The 26839-nt window shown below is 37.0% G+C and overlaps 1 protein-coding gene across 7 annotated transcripts in view; it reads right to left on the minus strand.

Moving 5' to 3' along the window:
• The window catches only part of LOC117233001 (whirlin), a 105864-nt gene that overhangs the window by 52820 nt on the left and 26205 nt on the right, over positions 1–26839 (minus strand). For 4 of the 7 annotated variants that reach the window (XM_033492834.1, XM_033492837.1, XM_033492838.1 and 1 more), the window contains exons 2-5: positions 20958–21305; positions 19865–20214; positions 15347–15358; positions 6026–6156 (exon numbers count right to left, since the gene is read on the minus strand). In XM_033492834.1, coding sequence (XP_033348725.1) covers positions 6026–6156; positions 15347–15358; positions 19865–20214; positions 20958–21280 — 816 coding nt within the window. In that variant the 5' untranslated portion in view covers positions 21281–21305. The remainder of the gene's footprint in view (positions 1–6025; positions 6157–15346; positions 15359–19864; positions 20215–20957; positions 21306–26839) is intronic. The other 3 variants (XM_033492835.1, XM_033492833.1, XM_033492836.1) reach the window with 3 other exon arrangements.

The following is a 26839-nucleotide window of genomic DNA, read 5'->3' on the forward strand; positions in this document are numbered from 1 at the left end:
TTATGTAGGGAGAAAATAAATGACGGGGATTCTTGCCGGAGGGCGCCAGGGCGCCTGGCGCCGAGACGACGACCGAGAAGTCGAGACAGAGACGTTAGGAGAAAAAAATCGGACGGCGCGCGGGCTGAGGGGTAATGGTGATTTCAGGCGTTCGTGAGTGGAAAGCGTGAATTGTCATTTTTTCTTTTCGACCATTTTTCTTCGGCTTTTGTGGCTCAATTCTTGAATAATTGAGACACTCATTGCGAAAAGCTAAAGAAGTTGTAAATCGTAATATGTCGATAAGATTGTTTCCGTGAACTGAACAACTCTATTCAGAAAATACAAACATCTTAAATTTACATTGGAATTTATGATTATTTGTGCTTATTATAATAAATCAATTTATAGAAATAAATCACTCGTTTTTTGAAAAATTGAACACTACTGTAGCGTTATTCTGTTAGCCTTAAAAATTACTGTATAGCCGTTAAGATTTAATATAATTGGTATATCTGTGTAGGAAGCGTACTTCAAATTACTCTTATTAAAATAATCCTCAGCTTTCATTCATAGCAGATTTCACTAAGTGATGGCAAAATCAAATAGACTTTATCCCTTAAAAGCCTGGATTGCGTGGTGGCACAGCTACTGTCTGACCTTTGACAGACTTTTCTACTGGCGCCGTAGTCTTGTAAGCGAGAAAAGGCCTCGAGACAATAAAGCGAGATTAAGTGTGACATTTCAAGCTAATACTATCCAAATTGATAACATGTTTTTACTTTATATTGGCATATTTTTTTTTTTTTATAACCAAATGTCAGAATCTTTGAACGCAGTATCAAATATTATAATTCTGATACTTTTCCGGTATTCTTACTCCCATTATATTTATTTTAAACTACTGGAAAGTATGCACACGTGCTTTTATAGAAATAAAAATATAATTACAATAGATACCCGTTTATTTCTATTCCATAATTTTGATTATAATTATTTATGCGTAATTTATTTGAGTATTGTAGTTATAGTCATCTATGTACAATTTATGTAGTGTTTATGTAAAAATGAAATGTTTAATATTTCCTCTGAGAAACTTCCCAATCAACATCAGCTATTTATAACCGCGCTATCACGTCACGAGCTCTGTCCGTCGACGAAATTTGAAGCAACCGTGTCTGAACAGCATTAGAGCGGCTTCATTTAATGGCACGGTAATTCCCCAAAAAGTCTATTACATCCGTAGTACAGTTCAGAAGTTCCATCTCGCGGTTCGAAATTCCACGTCGCCCTAATGAACTCTGTGGAAAAACGCGCCATAAATCTGGCAAACTTTTCGCGCGCTGTCCACGCTTCTTGCTCTTGCCGCGCCTATCGACCATTACGAAATAACAAGCCACGGCCACCGTTACGGTTTACGACGAGCCACTGCAATTTAATCCGTAGCTCGTCCGAGCGTTTATATTCGATCGATGTCAGACAAGAAGCAGACCGGAGCCGGATGTCGGTCTCCGGGAGACAGCCTTTCGAAATAGCAAACAATTCCGGAACACCGTTCATATCACGACGAGTTTTATCGAGAAATCCTTTTCAGGAAGATCTCCTTAAAATACTAGTTTGATCGATTTATTTTACGACAACACTCATTAGGTCTTTTCTTTCTTTTCTTTTTTTTTTGGAATTTTTTATGGATTTTTACCGAAGATGAAAAGAAGAATAAAAATAGATTCTAAATAGAGATTTTACTTACTAAATATTACAAGTGTTGCACTTTGGACATTTCGTATTTCCAACACCTGAATATCCTTTTCACTTTTTAAATATTGAGTAATCATTTGTTAACGTACGTATACAGGGTGGTTGGTAACTGGTGGTACAAAATATAGAATAAAATTTTCTTTTTTTAATTTTTTTCTTTTTTTTTTTAATTTTTCCATCGAGACAACGATCTACAGTGAGATCCGTTATAACGTACCGCACGCGTACCGAGCGAAAATTCAAAGTCGATTTTCTCGAAAACAAAGCCTCAAACGAAAAATTTTCATTCTATATTTTCGACTTCTTTTTTCGCGTAGAATCACCCCCCTTTCCGCTTGTACCACCAGTTACCAACCATTCTGTATAATGCACAATTATTTTGATATTCGCTTAAAGTGCTTGACATGTACCAGAGTAAGATTGAGTTCCTTAATAAATATAAACATTCGTAGTAACAATCGCAAACGAACGTGAGGAAAAACCACAAACGTATTCCAATCCTAGATAGAACGTTTGTATGCAAGCCGACACTGGAATTTGAGCAATAGGACGGTACAAAGTCCGGGGCGGAAATTGGAGCTCGATAGGTGGACCTTGAATCAACGAAACTTCGTTTTGATTACGAGAACGAATATGCGACACTGTTATCCAGTACAAGCAGTGCGAACACACCGGAAACTTAATCCGTGGATTGTCGAACTGGGTCAACCATTTGACCTATCGTAATCATTCAGGAATCGCGGCTCTTCCAATTTCCTCAAGTCATCTGGGTCAAGGCTGCGCCATCTTTTCACTAATTAGACAGTAATTTCTAAAAATACGTAATGAATAACTTTCTTCAAATCTTATCAAATATGTAATATATAGAAGAAGATAGAATAAATAGACTGTCGAAAACTCTACGAATTTTTTGAACAACCCGAGAAAAATTGACCGAAGAAAGAGAGAGATCCTGCTTGTTTGTGATTTTGGAGATGTTAAATTGCAAAGAGCACCCTCAGGCAGTGCAGTTTACTTCTACGGATACTTTTCTGTAACTGGGATCTTGTTTATTCTACTAGATTTCTTTTTTTACGCGTTTCAATAGAACGAGGAGCGTAAGTTTCAAGGCCGCGAACTAGTAGAATCACCGATCCGTATCTCTCTCGAGATTGGTTTTCACAAACTTTTCAGAAATACAATAACTTCTTAACAGAGGGAGGAAAGAAGGACACCGATATCTTCTCTGGGAGCCGGAGTGAATTTGCGCACAGGCGATGGAATAAGTATCTGTGAAAAGCAGAGAAGTAACAGGCGATAGTTCTCTTGTTTCGAGCCGCGTTCAATTGACGACTTAAACGGGTAGCTTTTCGGCAACTGAACATTTACGTCTTTGTCTTATTTTCTGTTGAGTTGTTATGTAACAAATAGTGTTTACTACGGTATTAACAATAACTCTTTGTACAAGTTGAACCAGTTTTTAACTGCTACGTAACAAACGTAGAAAAATTATACGTACGCATGTACACGTTCGTATTTTTCACATACATATCCACTACTCTTATCAAATATAATTTTATCTAAAAAATCTAAACTATCTTTTGCCCATCACCGTATGCTACGTAAATATATTTCCTTCCTAACAACTTTCCACCCTACAACAGCAAAATAATTAACCATCCACTGCTCTGAACCATTAAATCAGCACAATCTTCTTTAAACCAAACAATATTCTATACTCGTTACAGCTATGTCAAAGAAATATCGACGAACCGAGGCTACCAAGTAATCCGAACACATAATTCTCCCCTTCTAGCTAAGTCACTCTCGAGGGTGAAGATACATGTAACCCTGAAACAGGGTCGAATATATTATTTTTATTGTTCCCAAACAGCGAGATAGCCCGTGTCTAAAGTAGCATCGATAGAGGATAGGAGAACTTGGGCCATGTATTCGAAATTCCGAGGCGGTTTTCACCGAGGTATGTGCCTCTTCACCGAACCAGTCTGATACCCTGATGGGCCATTGTCGACGGGCTTTTGTCTAGAAACTCTGGAGCTACTACGAGAGTATGATGAGCTACCGGATCCAGAGATACCCATCAGAAGCGTTTACACCAGAGATTACTCGTGGCGTGGCTCCGAGCAACGCTTCTTTTCCATCCGGCCAGTCGATAGTACTCACCCTCCCTTTCGCCCTTTTCTCTCATTTTTTCATGCTCGACACCGCGGAATTTCAGACCTCGACGATGGACAAAGAAAGAGAGAGAGAGAGAAAGAGAGACCTGGCGGTCCATCGAACAAAGTCATTGATCGAACCCGTCTCTCCTTTTGGATACATTTTTTTCAGAGGATCGTCAGGGAGCTTCGATTATCAAGCAAGCGCTCGAACCTTGCACAGGCGCTTCTATTGAGTCGTTCAATAAAATTGTCTCCTTTTACTCTCTGTTTTTTTTTCTCTCTGCTTTTTATATATCAATGAGTAATTTATTTTCAAGGTATTCAAGGTTTTAGACATTTCTCTTACACAGGATTTACATTGTTATCTTCAAGGTGTGGTGGCAGTGTCATTTCTTTTTATGTTTCTTATGATTTGGGTACATTCTGCATCGAGAAAGTTTTCGTTTCGTACAAAAGACCACGAATTTTGATTCTGCTTAGTCGAGATAGATATCATGTAGAAAAATTTAGGAGGAACCTATTCGCTCATGTTAATAAACAAAATGAAAAATGCAGCAGTAACGAATTTTCAGATAAATTGGTTAATAGAAGTTGCAGGCGAAGCATTCTACTTCTTTCATCTTAAAAGAAAACCTACAGAGTATTGCCAACCTCGATCTAATAATTTCATAGATGAAACAGCGATCGAGCTCCAAGAAATGTTTACCATCGTTTCGGACGCTCGCTGTGTCGGCGTTTCTTATAAGAAGAGTTCCTCGAAAATTACAATGTAAAATGTTTAAGCGATATTTCGAGCTAACGTTGGAGGCGGGCTAACCTCGTTTATAAAACACGGTAATATAGTTGAAAGTTTCACTATAATCCTTCGTGATCTCGGACGAGCTTCCAAGTTAAATTAAATAACGCGCTGGGTATCTTGCGCAATTTTTGCTCCTTCGATAAAGTCCGAACTGACAAGCGTTTATTTTAGGATTGGGTAGAATTGAACGTCGAAGTTGGAAGTTGGAAGTTGGAGTTCGATTTAAAGCAACGATTCGCAAAGTTGGAAGTACTGTACGTATTCTTGATACGAAATTTGAAATTATGCAAGTCAGGCTGGAAAGAGATGGTATAGAAGCGCGGAGCTTATAGATGATAAGTGACGAAGAACACTTGGAATAATTGAGAACAAAGATCAAAGATATCTGCCGTACTACACCGCCGGAAGCACTCTTTGGCATCAATCGAAACCGATTCAGACAAAACGAACTTTTGAAGAAGAAAGCGTTTCCTACTTTTGTCTGTTACTTTCTGGATATTTCTACTATCTCGTTATGTTTATGCATTTTAAAGCGTATAATCTTCAAATTTTGATCTATTTCAAGGCTGCAATATCTTTTTCTAGCCTTCCTTCTTTTATCAATTGTGATTGAAATTTATTGGAAGATGAAAATGAGACGAAGGATATTTATATTCTAGAAAAACGCTCGAACCGTTCCGTTCGTCAGATAACACTTATCGAAGGAAATCGTCTGCCCCAGCCCACATAATTTAGCTGAGAGCCAGGCTGGTATTTGCGATCGATGGGATGGCTCTTAAGGTCACTCATAAATACAAAACACTCACAATCGATTGCGCACCAATGGTTAGAATGATTTAACACTGATTTTTGCTCGTGATCAGGCACGTAGCCAACGAATCGTGTTTAGGGAAACGTTCCAAAATTCGAAGACTTCGGTACGGTATCGGTTTGTATGTGGTAGTCACTCTACACAGAGTCCGTAACGATTGTCAAATCAACGCCTACAATCTAAAGAAATAGAATTTCTATCGCACACATATCGACATAAGCAAATTTTTATCAAAGCGTATCATCGATCATTGATCCAACCCTTGTCGCTTTTATAAAGATCGACGCCTAAATATAAAAATCGAAATCTCTGTGCGACAAAAATTTCCTTATGTTTGTCATAGAATATAAAACATGAGATGACACAATGATAAAATACAACATCTACTGTGATACGATCGGCGCATGCAATAGAATGAGCTGGTAACACGCGCCAACGCGTGTATATGTGTGTGATTTATCGTTACGTAAACCGGGTGATATTATGTTTCTGGTTTGGAAAATGAAAGTAGAAACTCACTTTGAGGGCCTCCTCGTGGGTCACCGCCCGGAAGGGTGTGCCGTTTACCTCCAAGATGGTGTCTCCTGGCCTGAGTCCAGCACGTTCGGCCACCGAACCCTCCTCCACCCTCGAAATGTAGACACCCACCCCTGAGAACAATTCACAGACTTTCCATCAGACCGGAAGCTGTCTGGCGACTGGTCCACGACCAGTGCACGCTATAACCTTCCATCCAGGGCGCGTTCTTTCCAACTTTTTTCCGTACGATCGTACTGAAAATGCACTCGCGATTGAGAGAAATTTGATAGACACGTGGCGGCATTTAAAAACGGGAGCACTTAAATAAATTATTCTTCGATATCGCTCGAAAAGTGAATGGAAAGAAGAGTGGCGCGGAAATTATTGATCTATCCAATCTCTTTTTCCTCCTTTTTCCATTTTTATTCGTCTTTTTTTATATAGGATAGAAATGTTGGACATAATAGTTATTATGACAGATAGGATATATTGAATGAATTGTACTTAGGTCCGACCTAACGTTTGTAATAATAGCGAACCATTTGCATGAGTTTAAATTGAATATTTAACACAATTACTAATTAATCGCGCTAATCCTTGCACATAATCAACCACATGGAACGAATCTCTAGGAAATTCGCAACAAAATAAATTATCTCCAACTAGGTCGCAATCTATTAAACAGTTTAACGTCGAACGTGGAAACTTTTCCCGTAATACGGTTGAGGAATTCAATTGAAAAGTGGTACAAGTGTTTTCTATTCTGATGTGCTTTAACGCGCAATGTTTAACTTTATCATGCTAAAGATTTCCTCGCTTGTACTTTCTTTCTCTTATGCTTCTCGATCGACTCTCTCAACCCAGTATAAACCAAGAAAAATTCGCCCGAACTGTCAATTATACTATAAATTTCATATCATTATTAAATGACAAAACAAAAGCCATCACATACATAATGCAATTATTAATACTTATTTCCTATCAAAAAAGAAATTGAAAATTCTTATTTTTCACATCCGATACCAGAAATACGAGAAACTCTAACGATAAAGGAACAATTATTTCTAAATCGTTAATTCCAAATGCTTCGCTATTTTATTACACTGTTAGAAGATTAGTGCATTATTTCTGTAAAATCGTTTTAAAATCGTACGAGGAAGGTTTCGAATTTTTCGATCTTCAAATTGCGAGTAAAGGCACAAAAATTCCCGTAAATAGCAAGCGAAACACTGCAGAAACGACACGATGAAAATCGAAAAAGAAGAAAAAAAGAAGGAAAGAAGGAAAGAAGTAACGATAGTGTAGTCCTCGAAACATTTGAATCTCGAGCACAGAGACGTAGCCATAATCTCCTCGAGCCAAGACTGTATCATGAGCCGCTTTTGAGGCTCCATAAATCGCGGCCAGGGAAATTGATCCATTAGAATGCAAGAGGGTGGGCCGTTCGTGTAACATGACGAGGTAAAACTCCCATTTTTGATCGCAGCCACCGCCAACGTGTTACATCTCCTGCGAGTCTCCGATGAAAACGCGCCGTGGGCAGAAAATCGGGTTAGCTTCTTGTGTTGTTAAGTGAAATAACATAAATAACGTAAAGGGAAGTTTGGTTGCTGTTCTCCTTAGTTAAAATGTTTTATCTAGCACTTTTATATTCTAAACTTCAGATATTTCAATACATTCTGAAAGATGAAAATTAGGTCTCGACTTATCTTCGCTAAATGTCTTTATTTGAACGAAAAAAGGCGAAGACAACACAAGAGAAGAATGATAAAACTTTGGTTTTCTTCAATTTCGAAATAACGGGTACCGTATTTTATCTAAGGAGGACAAAGTAAAATCGAAGATAGAAATAAGGAATGTCACAGAGAAACTTAACAATGGGAATGAAAGGAAAATAGGTGAGAAGAAAACGAGTGGGAGCACGAGAAGGAGCAGTAGAGTGCGGATGCAGAACAGTGAAACTGCTTGTAAAACAGAGATTACGATTTTGTGCCGGTGCGTGTTCTCTTGTGTCTCGCGAGCAACGTAATAGAAGGGCCATGCAAAACGATTTTTCTGCGGAAATACGTTGCGATAAGGATTGCCTCTGATCTAGAACTCTAACCACAAGGAAATAAGGAAATGAGAAAAGAGATTACGTATTCCTTCTTCTCGACTTTTCTCTCTTTTTCATTATTTACCTACTTGCTGGGAAATATTCCATTTCCTGGTTGTGTGCTTTTGTAGTGATGTATGGAAATCCCAGAATATTATGGTTAAATTGATCGTCTTTGTTATTTCCGCAGAAAGAAGGGAATATTACGACGCACTATATTTATGGTTGGGCTGGCGAATACATTGAATATATTTGTGGTATGATACTTTTCGAGCTCGTGCAACGAGAATTCAATGGCGTATTATTTAGATGTATGTTTTTATACGATAAAATGTCTTTTAAAAATAACTTTTTCCCTGATAGAGTATTGACAATTGTTGTATACTTTTCTTGCTGGCAAATTTATGGCGAACAAAATCTTTGAACGTCCAATTCGTTCGAACGGTTCCTTGCTCGCACAAATTGTTCGATGAGCCTTTTCTTCTTGTAGCGTTTTCAGTTCTTTTAAACGAAGCACGTACTAGTCACAATAAGGAAACGAAAACGTTTGTTTGTTCGAACTTCGTTTGATCGCTGTATTGAAGTGAATATATTTTTTAAAAAATATTGAAAGAGTATTAAATAAAGAACATGTTGATGATAAAATTGTAATGATCAGAGATGATAGGAATAATTAATTCAAAATACAGTTTCCCTTTATTCCAAGGAAGAACACGTACATAGAAGAATAGTATAGATTCTCGTTCGTGCCTGAACTAATTAGGCAAAAGTTCCAAGTAACGGTACCGTGGTTGATGAGATTCTACGCCACGTATGTTTCGATGCATTATACATTACACAAATTAGCTGCAACTTAATAGCGATCAAACTGAGCCAGGCGTTTACGCTATCTTTTGTATCATTTTAATTGAATGCCGCGCAAGACCGTGTTAATTAGCTCATTAACCGGTATCTAAAATTGCGAAGCGCGTCATAAATCTGACTCCACTCTCTGTTATATGAAGCAACGCGCACAAAACTTTCCTCGGTCATTTACTGAAATAAAAACAAATAAAAAGGGAAATTAAATAGATTTACACCTTAACGTACGTATCGCGCCAACATATGTTCTATGTTAAATAATTACTGAATTGCAAACGTTTATATATTATGTATCTATTCAACAATATATAAAATATTCAAAGTATACGACTCGTTGTAATTTCTATTAGATGAAACAACGTAAATGACGTATATTAGATATTAAATATATTAAGTTAATATTAAATATAAATATTAAATATATAACATACGTAGATATAACAATAACCAAAGCTTTTTTAATATATTCTTAAGCTTTCGTATCAATATCTTAAATAATTGTTTAAATCGCTCTTCACAAAAGGCCCATCGTTCAAACGTTAATCACGAAACTTTCGGGACACGAGTATAATCCTCAATTCCCGGAATTATAGAAACCAATGTAAATTCGATCTAGAATCTAGGTATCTAGCGCATCATATTGCCAAGAGAAAGAATAAAATATTAAAAATATAGCTCGGCAAAGGACACGGGATTATACTTGCAAAGCACGAAGCATCATGAATACTTAATTCCCCAGATATTTGTCCTGGACAGAGAATAAAACCCGGTCGCATTATTCAGCAAGACTAGATACAATCGATGGCCAGTTATTCGCGCAAACAAGGACGAAATTATTGTATTCTATACATACAAAAAAGAAATAAAGAAAAAGGAACGAAATCTGGCGTTCGGACCAGATGGACGTCGAATAAACTTGGTCTGTTTGAAGCCATGGGAATCTTGTTCCGCTGGTGATTAATCTCTTTCCATGCCAGTAAGCTGAGGAAGCAAAGATTAATCCGGTTGATAAAAGAGATAAGAAGGAACAATGAGCTCGTTACGCGAGGCTCGTGTTGTCCCTGCCGAACTTGTGTCGTCGTCGCCACGGCTTAATAAAACTTCGCCGCGTGTCTCAAGCCCATTTAAGAACTTGATTTTCGCCTTGAGAACGCCCTCTTTCTATTTTCTTTCAAAGACGTCGATGATGAAATATGGACGCGTAATATGCCGGTGCTCTGCCTGTATAAATACCGACATATTAATTTTCCTTCTTTTTGTACCTTTGTTTTAGCTTTGTAATTTTCTAGCTTTGTTTCAACAGTGTCATTCCGATTTCATTCTTCCTCCGAGTCTCTTTCTTTTCTTTTCTTTTCTTTAATTTGTTTTCTTTTTTGTACGAGATGAGTAGAGACGTTCGGAATACTTCGAAATAATCAATATAAATTCGTAATTGCCAATTATGAACTATTATTTCGTTGTATCAAAAATTGTCACTTCTGACACTTGTAATTAGATGTATCATTCGTCATTTTAATTTCTCAATTTACCTTGAATCCGCGTATTTATCGGTTCGATATTTCTATAGTTTCTTTCTTCGCTTTTCAATTAGTTTGCTTCGTTTATAACTCAACACGTTACCTTAAATGGGCTTCGTATAATGCTAAAAAATTTCGCATTCGTGCCTGTCCGCAAGAATGTAATGGAAATTACTTGGATAAATATATAAGAGAGATGCGCGTGTGTGTAGGTATACATGTGCGTCTGTGTGTGCACGTTTTCTTCTATGAATTCATAAACTATGCGCATATGCATCATACACTGTCATGCAACGAAACGCCGGCGTGCTAAGCCTAGAGGTATTCTCGGTTATTATAATTGCGAAGTCCCAACGATAAATCGTCGGAAGAACGGAGCAGACCAGAGAAAGGATTCTGTCTTTATGAACATTCCACGCAAACTTTCGCGTATTTTATTATAAAGAAATGGTCCAGTTAAACGAACAATTTCATTTTTCCTTATTTTAAACGAAGTTTTTGATCAAATGTACGATAAAAAATGTATATATAATTTGTTTTTAGAAAATAATAAGCAAGTAATTTATAAACTGCTACAACGAATATTTAGTATTTCATGTTTAATTCTTCTTTGTTATTTCTCTATTTTTCCTTGATGCTCTTTGAAGAGACTGTATCTAAAATCCCTTACGCAAAGAAAGAAGGAAACGACGAGAAAATTTCGCGGTAACGTGCCGTAGTTCCAGTGACAAAAACGAGGTCATAAGAAGATAAACTCTGTTATAACATTCGACTTTTTGCACCGCCACCTTTTTCCCCTTGCTTCCGACTAAACAAAACGTACCACTCGCCCTAGTTGCATAACTCATCGCACGCAACTTAAGCTAATAAACATCGGCCGGAAACTTGCTATGTCCTCCACGTTACCGCTCGGCGTTTCTTAACTCCCACACTTGCCTCCGATTGTTCACTTTCTTGTAAATCCAAACGTTAACACGTTCGTTATCGTAATTAAGAAACTTCATAGAAAATAATAAACAAGCTAAAATAGATAGAATTAAGAAATTTTCAAAAGATATACCATTTTGAGTGATATAATTACTCAAAAATTATATCGCCCAAAATGATATATCTCTTGAGTAACTGCTATGTATACATATGTACTACATATTACAAAATAATGTCCACATATGTTACACACGTGATACCGATATATGCGTCATCGATAGCTGAGGTGTTAACAGAAAAACAAATTCGATGTGTAAAAAACTAAACCATGTGACGAATGCCCGACTGTGCCAACAGTGAAGAGAGGAATAAAAGAAGTAAGTACATATGTAGCGCATGTTTAAAGGCTGAAACTACTCGTCTTCCTTACTTCGATCTTTTATCATCTCTCGAGATCGAGTCTCCTCGACTTAGCTTAGTCGAAAGGAATTTAGACGACGTTTCCAGGCTAATCTGTCCTTATCACGCGTGCTCGCTCGGCAAAAGAACTCTCGATAATACCAAAACGAGCGAGCTCGTGCGCCAACCACGGAGAAATCGCCGATCGAAACGCGTCGAAAACGAGGACGACAATCGAACCTGCATTCTGATCTTCTCCGGTGGGAATTGGTCGCGAGGTCAACTCAGCCACCTGTTCCTACTTTTAACGACTCTTCGACTCGATCAAGCCAGTGACTCGATTTATTGTCACGAGCACTTTACATAAATATTTGATAATTTAATTCGGAGGTCCGAGGATCATAGCGGTGTAACTCAATGCACTGCTAGCTTTCACAAAATTACGTTCTACATTTATTACTATGAAATATCCAATATAGCGTTTCAAGTTATAAAAACATGTCGTAGCAGAGAAGATAGAGCTATAACTTGATGAATTACAAATTGATTCGAATTCTCGAAACCTTGACTTTCACGTTTATAATCTTCGATTCGCCATTTGATGCTCGCTCTCTATTTTATGTAAATTATTCGGAAACTCGAGAAATTAGGACTGGTTTTATATATTCCTAGGTTCCTCATTTTATTATCATCGTCCAAAAATTCAATTCCTCTAATTACATAGAAAAAAACGACGAATATATCTATTTTAAGGGAACTGAATCAACCTCGTTAAACCAACTTCGTACAAATTTCTCAAACGGGGAAAAAATTGTTGGAAGCGCAATTACCTTCTCCAGCCTTTACCCGCATACCGCGCAACCACGTTCCTAATCACTGGAAAATTTCCGTCTCTATATACAAGCACCGTAATGTGGGTCGTTACTTTTGTACAATCTAAAATCGACAGTGAACGAGTCTCTATAGAAAGAGTATCTTTCGTCGAACAAAAATTCTCCTCTGTCTTTCTGTTTTATCATTAGCTTCCTTTCTCTTGTGCCACTGGTCGCCCTCTAGTCCCAAGCCCGGCCGATCTGCGCATTACACTTTCATGCGACATCGATCGTTATTCAATGTGTGTATGCATGTATCTATGTGTACATGGACGTGAATACGCGAGTATGAATACTCGAAAACCACGGGGAGATTGGAACGGCCACGAAATTCGCAACGATACAGGAAACTACGCTTGTAATGGCCTTCGTAACCTGTCGAGTGTCTTTGAAACGACCTGTGCAGCACGATGATGGATCGATTCTATCGACTGAATCATTCAGACGTTTATGATCACTCGTTCATATATGTATATATGATTGCATAGAGCAAATTAAAAATTTAATCTACCGATTTGCCGTTTGAGTTGATAAGGAAATTAAATTTTTTTAATTTGAAACACTTCAACGTGACGATAGAGGCTCGAAATTTAGTTACGTAACGTTCGATAACGAATTATTCTTGCTGCTCAAAAAATTACGACCCCATTTTTACAACAAAGACTTATAAAAAATATGAAAATTCTATAATGAAAAATACGACGCATTAAAATAAAATTGTAAATTAATTTGAAGAAATATCTCTGTTAATGACAGAAATTCGACATTTAATTACATAACGCTCGAAAACGAAATAATTTCATTCTGTGGAGCCGCGCGATTTCTATCGCGAATAACACGTTAAAAGACAACAAAGTACTAAAATGAGAAAATTGTTTCTGGTTAGGACAGGAATTTGGAATTTATGTATGAAATGTTTTCCTTTCGCGAAAAATTCGTGGCGCCTCTTTTACGACAAAGGATATGAAACTTCGATTAAATCGATAAACGCGGACAGCTGACATTATTAACCTCTTGTCACCTATCAGCCTCTTGCCTTTTCGAAACGAGGTAACAAGCACGATAAAGAAGCGAGGTGAAGAAAATGTCATGTATCCCTTGCACGAGAAACTTTTCTACCAAAGTTCAAAAAATACAGATTCTACGTAAACAAAGTCCATGAAAGAAACAGTATCATCCCGAATATTATAACGAAGGTGATAACGTTTTAAAAAAGAGAACTTTCAAAATGAAACAGGAACTTTTGTACGAATATCCTCGAACGTTCTATTTTCCAATGGTATTTCCACAACGTCTCTACCATTTTGAAATATACAGACCGCGGAGAAAGGTGCAAGGAATAGGATGATATACTTTATCACGAGATTACACGTCGTTTTATATCATGGTAGCCAGTAAATCGCATCTATTCTTTTATTTAAAAGAATGCCTACAAGCAACGCGTCATATTTCATGCACACAATACATGAGCGAAAAAGTAACAAGAAAACGATATTTCTATTCGCGTTTAACCTTTCGCTCTTGGCCAATCAAGCCATTAAAAACAATAATTCAAGACTTAAGTACCCGTTCGTTTGATTGATAAGGCAAAAGGTTGAAGACGCCTAAAAACGAAGATCAGAGGAAGCTTAACAAATCGTTCGATCCGGATAAACGATAAACCGTTGGAAGTACGAGGCTCGATTAAGCGAACCTGTCTCGAATAGCGACCGCAAATCGCAACGAATCACGGTCGTCCAATGGAGCTCTCGTGTGTTACTAATCGAGCGGGACTACCACAAGGATATAAATCATATCGATTAACGATCGTCGGCCGATGAGGATATAAATCGTTCGCGTGCAGTCTGTAAAAAATTACGGATCACTGGATAAAGGCACAAGTTCGTGCCTTTAATCACGCTTAACGTAATTTATATCGGTGTTTCAGAATTTTTTCCCACTGCCTACGTATCGTCTTTTTCTCGCGTTAACGACGTCCCTGGAAACGATAAAGCCTCTCTACAATATTCACCGGCACCGGCCATCTGCGTTATCTGCTGTACAAGTTTAATATAGCAAAAGTTACGTTTTTCCTGGTATTAAATTGAAGATTACAAGAGAATAGTGTGATAAGTATATCTTTTTTAATTTTCTTACTTTAAGCATATATCATAGATCAATTTTTATAACATCAATTTTATCATTTATCAAGTCCTGCTTCTGATTACTGAAACGCGTTATTGTACAGGTGGAAAAATTTGAAAAATTTGATAAGAATCAGTTTTGCTACTGGCCCTTTAATCAGCAATATACCGAACTCTTTCTCTGTAAAAAATGAAACTTATCTACCTTGCGGTCGTCAATTAGAATCGTTACATCGTGCAAGAAATTTGGTCGATTTCGTTGAAATTATTTTATGAATTTATTAATATCGAATATCGCAATGGAAATTAAAGATTAGAAAATGAAGGTCATTGTCCGTTTGAAATTTCGAGCCATTCGTCTCAATCTCCCAGTGATCTTGTTGCTTTTTGCTTTGTATAATGCTAATGTTCCTCTTTCTCTCTCTTTCTCTCCTCCTTTCAATCTCTTTCACACAGTATCTCGTTCGTTTTGGTTCTTTTTTCCTTACATTCTCTCTGCCTTTTGGTTCGTATGGTTGATGAGTTACCTGACTGCGCTTCTGGTACAGCGAAACAGAAAACAAGAAAGACACACCGCCAGTTGGCTTATTTCGATTTCGACCGGAGCGAAACGACGCCAAGGTTTCGCAATTGTTTCTTCGAAAAATTACCACTAATCGATCATTCGACGCGTCCTACTTTTTTATCGCTCGTCCATGCTCTAGCGAGCCTACTCGCGGACAGCGCTGAAAAAACTTTCGATCTGTCTGCCTGTGGTATTTTAATTTAATGCATTCTTCGATTCCACTGAACAGGTAATAGTCCTATAAATAATTCCATGAATACTGATTCACGCTTCGGCGAGAAATTTCCAACTCGATATTATTACAAAAATATTTCAAATAAATCACGCGAAGAGAATTCTTATGGATAAACAAATCAAGCGAAATTCGACGATTTTAACTATAAATTTCCTAATCGGACATTTGAATTTAAATGTCTTTCATATTCAGTAGTTTTCTGATTAATACAACTATAGATTTTATATCTAAAAATGTAAATCCACCGAAGTAAATCTACTTCCAAATTTATTAATTTCTTAATCAAAATAATTTTCGAAATTAATTTCCTTCGCATAGAATTCTACGCGTGAACAAACAAATTGTGAGAAATTTTAGAATTTCAGCCATAAATTTCGCGATTAAAATGTTGGATCACAGTTAAATGGTCTTCTTTTGCGAGAACATTTCTCGACTTTCTAATTAACTGAACAAAATTTTCGAAGAAGCTGACGATACACCCAGATGTCGTTTCTAGCCCCCGTGGGATCCACGACGATTCACAGGCTCACACGACACGTTTTTGCGTTTCGAACCAAAAAAGAAGAAATGTAAAAAGAATAGAAAAAAAAAAGAAGAAAAGGTTTCACGCCCGAGATCTCGACGAGGACCAAGCATGAAGCGATCGTTTACGGTGCATGTGCGATACGCCGTGATCAAGCGTGAAGTTTACGAGACTCGAAACCGTGAAACCGGACCCCGACGACGTAAAGCGTAGAGCGCGATGTCGGGGATGCTCCTGGCATCCGCGGAACGTGGATCCCGGACGGGGACATTTCTATTTATCTTTGGCGTACGCGAGGAACTTCTCTGGAGAACCATACCAACCTCTTCCATTCTCCGTTATCTCTATCGAACTTCGAATTCCAGTTCGTTCGCTGATCCTGTTTTATCGTTTATTATCTTTCGTAATGACTGTTCTTTCTCTCTTTTCTGTTCTACGTCCAAGAGAATTTGATTTTCTTAGATTACAGGTAGAATATATTTAATCAAGATCAAACGTAAAAATCGTTTCATCGTGGAATTGATTGACAGCATACTGAATTTTTAGTGGAAAGATTCTCCCATATTGAGATTTTAGAGAAATATCTTTTTTTCCTTTGAAAGAAACGATCGAGATCGGAAAGAGTTCAGATCCCATGTAAATATCAATGATTGTGAATGGAAACATTAGAAATATCTATTTCTGAATTATCTTTTCTCAACAACATTGAAATCTTCTTGTTTTTTAAGTCCCGAGGAATAACGAGTATACGCAAAGAAATATTTTTTCCCTTGACAGAAATAACTCGGGTCGAAAAAGGTTCGTATTACCTATTCAGAAAGTCTCTGTTGCTTTTTCATTTGCTATAAAAACCAACATGTTACGCTTATTTTGTGCTCCCCTACTGACCCTCAGATATCGAGCCGACGAAATAAACCACCCTCTTCATCCGTGCAACAAATTCCTCGGGAAATTTACCAGACGGTTGTTTACCAGGCTCGATAAACAAGCGTCCGATATAAAAGACGATAAGTAAACCAGCCGAATTCCATCCCTGTTATCCCGTCTCCCACCCCCTTTGCTCTAAATTACTAAACATTCCGTGGTGTAATTAATATTTAACGAGTATCGGTAGCGTGTAGCTTACCTCCTCTCGACAACTATTTAAAACGCGCGTACGCTCGCATATTATTCAATGCGTCGGCTTAAATAAAATCGAGGAGGCCAAGGTGAGACTTGGATTTCCTCTCGTTCTTTTACAATCCTCGCGTGCTCCTCAACAGAAACGAACGATACGATTCCCTGAACTGATTACACCGCCGGATACACTACGTGCAATTATACATCCGGTTAATCCGTTTCACTGGCGAACGCGGAAGAAAAATACGCGATGACCGCCGGCAATTAGAGCCGCGTCATTAAACGCTCGCAGTATCGTTGGTCAATTAGCTGGTATCGCTAATTACCCCGTCGAACGGTCGTCCCGTTGTAAATACTTTGAAACGGGGAAGGCGCATTCGCGCCTTAAGATCCCCTAAGGTCGCCTGCTATCGTATACTAATTATGCTTTCTGCTAATCGGTGAAAGAATTCTCAGGTTATTTGATCGTCACCCTTGAAATACAATTTTTATTTAATTTGTTGTAATATCTTCTATATTTTATAGTTATTATACAGGTGGTAATCACTGTAGCGTTAGTATAAATATTGTAGTAATAATTGCTGGTATATTCATTTAATTCGAAAGAACAGCCATTGCTAATTTTATATATTTTAACAATGAAAATTAACGAAGTAATGAAGTTATATGTCGTGAAGAAAATTCTATTAATTCTTTGCCATATAATTAAACGTATTTCAAATCGAACTCGACTCTCAAATAGATATAATTAATAATTATCTGATTTTACTTCCTAAATCAATATTTTTATGTTTTCCAGAGAACTCCAGCATAGGCCAATCAACGTCGACGAAAATAAGAGAACCATGTCGGTTTCAATTATTTTTTCTTTTCCTTTTCAACATCGTACTGTCCATCGGTCGACGAAAACGAATGGTGACTTTCTTTCCGCGCAATAAAAAAAAGAAAATAACGATAACACGAAGAGGGGAGAAAATCGAGGCGAAACGCGATCCGAATGTAATACATTCTTTCGTTTCCCCCAGAGACCGTAGCTGGAATGGAAATGACGCTTAATGATCGAAAACATGTTTTCTCTCCCTCGCCATTCCCTGTTTTCCGATTCTCGTTCCCGTGACGATCGTCTTTCAATTGAATTGAAATCGAACATTATCGCCAACAGCCACTTCATTTAATAATTCTCAAACGACAGTTTTGTCCACATTTACTTGTCTACATTTACATTTTAATACATTCCATTGTGGAAGTTAACAGAATAGAAAATTAATTTTTAAATTCCTTTTCATCCTGGTAACACATTTCACGACTGTCACATAATACAAAAATATGCCTTTTTTATGCTATCGCTTGACCGTTGAACCACAATAAGTTAATATTGAATATTTTTTCAGTTATAGGAATTTTTGTGAAAAATTAATTTTGAATTAAAATACAGGAGATTTACATAATAAACATATAACCGTGCATATAATAAATAAATTTATATAATAAAAATAATGAATATGTATTAAAAGTACGTAAATTATACTTAAAATATACGTATATAATACGCATATTTATTATATAAATACATACGTATTGTTGTTATATAAATTTAATAAATATATATCTGACCGGAAATGTGTCCATTACGTATATAAAAAAACTTTATTAATAAAAGTAATAGGACAAGTTACTGTTCCCGAAGAACATTCATTTTATACGTTTGTTCAGATAGGAATATAGTTTGAAGTCTAAACTTCAAATTGCGCAATGAAAACTGAGTTTAAGGACATCGTAAAAGAAGTGAGTTGCTTTATTACTTTCATCGCTGCTATGGACGAAATTGTTTCATTCGCTTAACGGAAGATTCGTCACGAGAACGACAACGGTGAAAATGAAAGACACGTGACAGCTGTGCTGAAGCACAGGAAGCACAGAGTGTCGATGATACGTCGATTACCAACGAAGCAGGGCTAAGTCTGCTTAGAAATACGATAGAGAAAATCGACAATGACCGTCGTGGTGCGAAGACATAAATTGCGATTTTGTATCGACCAATCGTTTCTAAATAATCTTATCGCGAAACTTTATACACTTTATAGCAAACCTACTAATGTATTAACATACATACTTACTACATATACGTTACAATATATACATAGAACTTATGCATTGGCTACTTCTGTTGTCGCATAAAATGTCAATTCCAATGATATTCCTCTAACAATTGCTTAACATTTCTCAGTTATTTCTAAAACTTTTATCTAGAGATGTATCCATTTACATATTATGATCAAAATATAAGCAAAAAAAAAAAAAAATGTCAAAGAAACATATTAAACAGTACAAAGAAGCAAATCAAACAGTGCAAAGAAACAAAAAATATTTCGCTATTTCGTTATGAATTTAAATTTCATTATGAAATTCAATGTTACTTTTAACATTTTATAAATAAAATATTGCTAAGGAAGCATCAAAAGAAATATCTATCGCACAACTTTCTTGTGAATTTCATTTAAAACAAAATTTCGCTATGAATCGCAATTCAAAATCATCGAGCACCACGACGCGCGTATAGCAAGACACGAGCGGCAATGAAAGTCACAGTTGTCGGAAGATACCTCGATCTTGAGGCGCGAAGTACGGCGATGGAGGTAGCCTGAAGGTACTTCGGATCTCACCTGCGTCCTTGCCACCCTTCACGCAGATCCCAAAGCCATGGTGAGAGTCCGGTGGATCTCTCGTCATGGTGATTGTCCTTACGGTGAGCTCCTGTAAACTTAATGGCTGAGAGCTCGGTGATGTCGGAGGATTCGCGGGATTCGGCTGCGATTGTTGCGACTGCTGCGATTGCTGTTGCTGCTGGGACGTTGACGATGGCGTGCTTCGAACAGCGGCGACACTCGCCGGCGAAGACGCCGGCGTTCTCCTATCGCCCTGTCGACGCTCGGACACACCATTTCCAAAAAGTCTGCGATGAAATTTCAATATTACTTTTTTATAATTAATTGGGACCTTTAAAGGTTATCTTGAGTGAAATTTCATCTGAATTTTTTAAATTTAATTTAGTAATATATCGTTAATTCTGGCTTAATGACACCGTTCTGTGATAATACAATCGTAATTTTATTGGTAACCACTAACTTTAACAATATAATTTTCTATCTGGTGAGTGGACTAGATAAAAAGAAGACTCGATCTATAGCGTTCATTGCATCATTTTAAATTAAACGTGATCTAGGACTGAAGGTCTGCAGACTACCTGATTAATTCAGAAACTTTGTTGTCTTTCCTAATCGCATAATAGAATATTCTATCGATACCCTATCCTCTAATCTAGTGAATAAAAATAGCCACATTGCAACTTCCTAGTAATAATCCCATTTGTTCAAATCAACATAAATCATTGTAAAAGCTATTTATAACCCAATCTTTCCGTCGTTAAATAACCATTTTGTTGTTTAAAAACAATATAAAATACATTAATCCCAACTTTTTATGTTCTGAACCCTGGATAACAGAACGAAATTCCTATAATGCTTTACTACACTCACATTTGCAAGAACTGATAGCAACGTAGTCGAGATGAATATATCTCTATCAAATTGTCATTCTGTTAGCTTAATTTCGAACTTTCTGCATAAGAGACTTGGTTAACAGGTTAATAGACAAATCAGTTATAAGAAGTCTAAAAATGGGCATTGGAGAACCTACCTAAGCACCTGTTCCGGCGAAATAGCACCAGAGCCTCCAGTGGCGTGTCCCCTGTGCCTATACGGTGTGGTGTGCGAGGAATGGTGATGAGGAGCACTCGGTGGTCTCTCGACGATCGTGTAACTCGTACCCGGGGGGCTATAATATCCCCTGTGTTGACCACCATGATGCCTGCTGGTGGACTCTAAATCCTCAGCTTCGTAGCAACCACCGGTGCCGCTTCTCAGGAAGTGAGTGCCGCTGCGCAGGAAGTGCGACCCGCTACCACCACCCCACTGCAGCTCCTGTAATTCCGACCCGTAATCCTCCGTACTGCTGGCCATGCCTTTGCGATCCGTTTTGTCAGACCTGGACACAAAACAAGGCAAACGATGGTCGAGTTTGAAACATAAAGAGAAAAGTTTTCAAGTACTCGAGCTCTCTCACTTTTCAACCCGAAATGGACACATCGAAAAATAGAAATTGTTAAAACTGACAAATGTTACGATGATAGTAACTACAAAAGGCATTAGCATATACACTTATCCTCCAATGAAGATCTTCTCTCATCGGGTTTTGCATTTCATCTTCGTACTTATTATAAATTATTACTATATGATACGAAGTTTAATGTATTTGGATCTAATTAGTTAATGCTACGTAACGCTAACGTAAATGCTATTAGGTTGTCCGGAAAGTGTCTTTCTTTCACAGACACGTCTTTTACAACGATGAATCTTTATACAAACATGAAACCTAATCTATCAAACGTTGTGATATTTATCTTGATAGAACAAAATGGATCATACGTAATTCGATAAAATAATATAAAACGGAAAATGTTGTGCATCCATTATTTCCTTATAAAACGAAAGAAACTTTTCGGACGATCTGATATAATAAATACAATGACGTATCTGTATCTTTCGTAGCTATGTGGACAACTATGTATTTTCTGTTTTAAGATCTAACGTACGAGCAGAATATATTGACCGATAGGTAATGCTGATTTAAATTTTCTAACATGTACTCGTATTCTATTCGATTATACATTTTAACCTTTAGGTTGTGGCATTTGACTATAACTCGAAAGCCACTGTATACGAAACACATCCATTGCTAAATTTAACGTTAGTCCACGTATCGCTAAAATCTAGTTTCCTCCATTATGCGAATTGATAAGATAAAGATATGCTATAACATAAAGAAATAAAAGTTTTCTCTTAAATTTGGATTCTTTAAAGAATGAGTGGATCAATTAATTACAAAACGCAAAGATCGAGCAAAGACCCAAACGAACCACTCGATTCGTTAAAATCCCTTGGTGTCAAAGCAGTAACTTTTAAGATTATGAAAATACAATTAGCAAGTGTCTCGTTAGGGGAAGATTGCTAATAACCAAAGCGACTCGATGGAAGATAAAGAGGGCCGCGACCTGAATTTCCCAGATAGCACTGCATCGATCTAGAATGTCGTAAATTAATCGAGAATCGTGCCTCTCAGGAGATCGTGAAGAAGTTCTCGTTCTAATATTCACCCCGTGTGCCATTCAAATATCAAACTAAATCGATCTCGCCCTTTGATCTAAAACCTTCTGAGATAAAGTATCGTAGCGTATAACTAAACTGACAGCTTTTGGAACATTCGCAAAAAGGAGAATAAGTGAAAATAAATTCTGAGATTGATTATTTGTATGAAATTTATTAAAGTAATTTATCACGGTAAGGAATTGTATAGAATTTTGGAATTTCTATACAAAAGAAATATCATTCAGTATTCAATTTCCAAATTACCTTCTCTCCAAACCTTATACGTACTATAGTGGTCTCACAAATCCCAATTCACAATTTCAAAATTCCAATTTTACAAAGTGCTTCGTACCAAACATGACGCTCCAGAAAACCAAACGATCTATTCTTCTTTGGATCTCCTGAATTCAGAAAACGTCAACCCTTGCAAAAAGTAATTTTCCTCTTTACCCTCTTTATGTCGTTTCCATTCGTTAAACTTCTCTCGGAAAATTCGATAACGTCTATAATTCGAAAAATTCTAATTCTTTCCTTCGCCTGAGATTCGAGTTACCGAGGTTCGATCGTATAGGAGAAGAATCGTTTTTAGAAAATTAATTTGAGAAAATCATCGATGTCTGCTTCGACGTAGAACGAGTTACTATCGAGCGACCATGAGACGACCTTACACCGATTGCTATTAATGCGTGACTAATGAAACAACGGAATTCATGGCGGGAGAAATACCCTTATCGCTGTCGGTTAAACCGATAAAATCTGCACGTGATGCGAGGGCAACGGGGGGTCGAATTTTCCATAGCGTGGCGATGTCATAATCCCGACAGGAAACCAGCCATTATCGCAGGAAGAAATTTGAAAGTTCCCCCTTGTTCGTGGTGTTACGCCTCATGCAAAGTCGCCCACTCGTCGCTAGCGATTTGCACGCCCCTGTTGAAATTTCTCCCTCGTGACCGATCGTCCTTCTTGGCGGCGTTTCCACAATCGGAGAACAACTTCCGCGACACCGTTTCAACTTTCGTGAAATATTGCCGTTTTCTCTTATTGTTCGTATTGTTCGTATTTTGTATTTCGCAGCTAAATATGTTACAGCGGCGAAGAATGTTACTAACGTAAATCTACCCTAGTCAAAAATTGTTGAGTCTTTCTCGTAAATTTGTAAAGTTCTTTGTAAATTCGTAAAGGACACGGTTCTTCGTTCAATCTATTTGAGGCAATATTTTCCAAGAAAATCTGATTTCTCCCAATATTCTCTTTCTTTCGTTTCTTTCCATGAAAAAAAGAAACAAAAACGAGATCGTTACGTTCTTTTTATTGTGCATGGAATATCAAATGCCATTAACAAGCAACGTTGCATGAAATCCGTATTTTCATTTAATATAAAATCCAATATTTTGTAATTTTCTATTAAAAGATTTTGTTATTCAAGTGCCTCAGCATTGCAGCAGTATCATATATTTTAAAACCATATTAACCGATATCATGGAACATGTAGAACAATGCTTCGTACGTTCGTACAAAATACGTAGTTCATGATAGGGTAGAAAAAGAATATAATATAAAAATTTGCCCGCCGAGAGTCACGTTTTCGTTTTATCTAACATTTCATCTTTTACAACGTATTGCCTTATTTCTATTACGTTTCACGTTTTATGGCGGAATACGTAATGACGGATATCGAATTTCGAAACAACGTTTCGGGGCAAGTATCGAACCATATTGGTTGAATCGTAGTATCGATGCTTTCGAGTACAGTAGAACGGTGTCCCTAATATGGAATAATATTTTATAATGATCTATTAAACGTTCCTATTTGAATATTTTATGCGGAGTTATGTCGTTTTATGCTTTATAAGATATCGTCGTATTTCCATTAGGTTTCATATTTTATGACGGCATACATTACGGAGAATATCAAAACTCTTGACGTATGACGCTCGACCGAATATTGAATTAATGTTTTTCTGCATCGAATAACTCTTCGCGGTTATTTCGTGAAAACATAAAATTGATATTAAATAATTCCGAGAGGACAATCGAGATATTCGCAAACGATATAACGAAACCATGGTGAACACCTCGTTTAATTCTCGAATAATTTTATAATCCTTTAACGTTGTTTAATTATATATTCATCGCTGTTTAGGATATACGATAATACAAGATTAGAACATAAGAAAGTTAAGCTAAATATAACTTTCGGAATAGCCTGAAGTATTAGTAACTTTGTTGCATTTAGGTATATTAATTTTATTTTAAACAGCCATGCTAACCCAAATCCATGTTATTCGAAGTTGAACTATATACTCTATACTTAGAGCTCTTCTTTTATTCCTGGAACGCTAACAGGATAAATTTATGGTAAACGTCAAAAAAGGACGACTTAATGGCGCGAACTACTTTAAGTATGAGGTTACAGTGACTTTAATCTGTGCTGCAGTATCAATTTCTCCCTTTTCTACGCTTTCTTTCCTTCCACTCTTCCTTCGTTCTCATGTTTCTAAATCTTCCTCTTCTGCTTCTCTTCTTTCTCATCATTTTCTCCACACTCCTCTATTCTTCTCTTTCCTAGGTTTCGTCTTTCCTTCATATATATATATATATATAAATAAGTGTTTTTCTATATTGTAAAAAAATAATAAAAGATAACTTGACCTAAATAATGTCCTCTTTATCTCTATAGCGGAATTAAAAATAAAATCGTACGAAAGAGCGATTGTGTCCATGACCTGTCTATAATAACTGGTCTTTATTACGAAACGAACGAAATCTCCAACTTCACCTGGTGCTTGCCAATGAAGATAAGTGGAAAAAGAATACGAGGTAATTCCGCCTTCGGCTGCTTAAAGGGTCAAATCAAATAAGAAGTTCACAATGTTAAGAACTTGCATGCCTCGTGCAACCATGTACATCTATATATAACTAACGAATCGCCAATATTTGCTATACATCGATGTCCACTGGATTGAAGTTGAAATATCAAAGAATTATTTACTCGATCGATTCCTAGCAAATCGATGTTCAAAGTAGGTTCTTCAAAATTGTAAGGAAACTCATAGACAAATTGAAACTTTGTAAATGAAAATCGAGAAAAAATTAAACACGATATTTAATAGCGAGATACTAATAGAATCGAAAGTGTAATTAAATTACACTTGTACTAAATCATAATCGAACGACGTTACAATTTTATCTCACGACTCGAACTCGAAATCATTTTTCCGCGACAAAACTGTTCCAATTTTTCATGTATTCCTTCGACGTAGTGCTCTTTACTGTTCACGTGCACGTATTTCTCGTTCTATTTTTCTCATGTACGAGTACCATGTTCTTCACGTCGTCTTATAACACATCGCATTTTCTATCCACCATTTCAAACGTTTCTTAGAATCAAAGGAAGACTAATACGGCAAACTTTACGATATCTTCCCTAGTTTGTAATGGTTAGAACATGATCGGTTAATTTTGAAGGATATACAATTTTTCGAAATATTTGCAAGACTATTGTTCTTTTACCATTTGTTTCCTTTGTTATGTACAAAAATGCTCGTAATACACAGATACACGCAGGATCAAGTCTCATGAACTATATCATCATGAATTGTAACATAAGTTATAATTGTGATAATAATTCGATTATATGCTTTAAACAATATATAATCTGAACGAAAGAATTCTTTTTCATTTTTATCTTTAATAATTATCCATATGCATATTGACATAGTATAAATGTTTAATTCCAATTATAAGAAAATATAATTTAGAAGAAATTATACTTAATATAAGAGTACAACGTTTTAATATCTAGATCAGTATGAAAGGCGAGAGTCGCAAAGGAAAAGATAAAAGTATCGAGGAAACTTGCCAAGGTTTCTGGCATAAATGACAGATTAGATAGAGGGATCAACGAAATTGAACAGAAATTCGAAGCGTTCCACGTAGAATATTAATCTAGGGAGGAAAGAGGTGGTGGAGAGCTTCGACACCCCGTGACAAGTCGATTTTCTAGAACAACCGCGGCATTACCAGCGCGCGGCTAACGTTCTAATAGCGTTAGGAAGCCTCCTGTTACCGGCGGAAGAAATTTCGGAGTCATCCGGTTCGCGGTAAATGCATACCTATGCAAAGCCGGTGCTTCGTCGCGGATCGATCGTTGGCCAACGAGCGAGAGAATCGACTGGCCGCGGTGTTTAATTCATACCACCGACCGGCAACGATCGATTCGCATTAAGGTTGGTTTATATTAACCGCTCGGACACGGAACGATTCCGTTACCGTTCCATTAAGTCGAAGACATTTAGCGTTTATGCTATGAAGACTTCCTTACACAATTATTCAGCTAAAATTGTTAGTGAAATTTTTTGCAATTCACAAGTT

This window comes from Bombus vosnesenskii, unplaced genomic scaffold, assembly GCF_011952255.1.
Source record: "Bombus vosnesenskii isolate JDL3184/JDL3185 unplaced genomic scaffold, Bvos_JDL3184-5_v1.1 scf7180000013294, whole genome shotgun sequence".
Lineage (NCBI taxonomy): Eukaryota > Metazoa > Arthropoda > Insecta > Hymenoptera > Apidae > Bombus > Bombus vosnesenskii.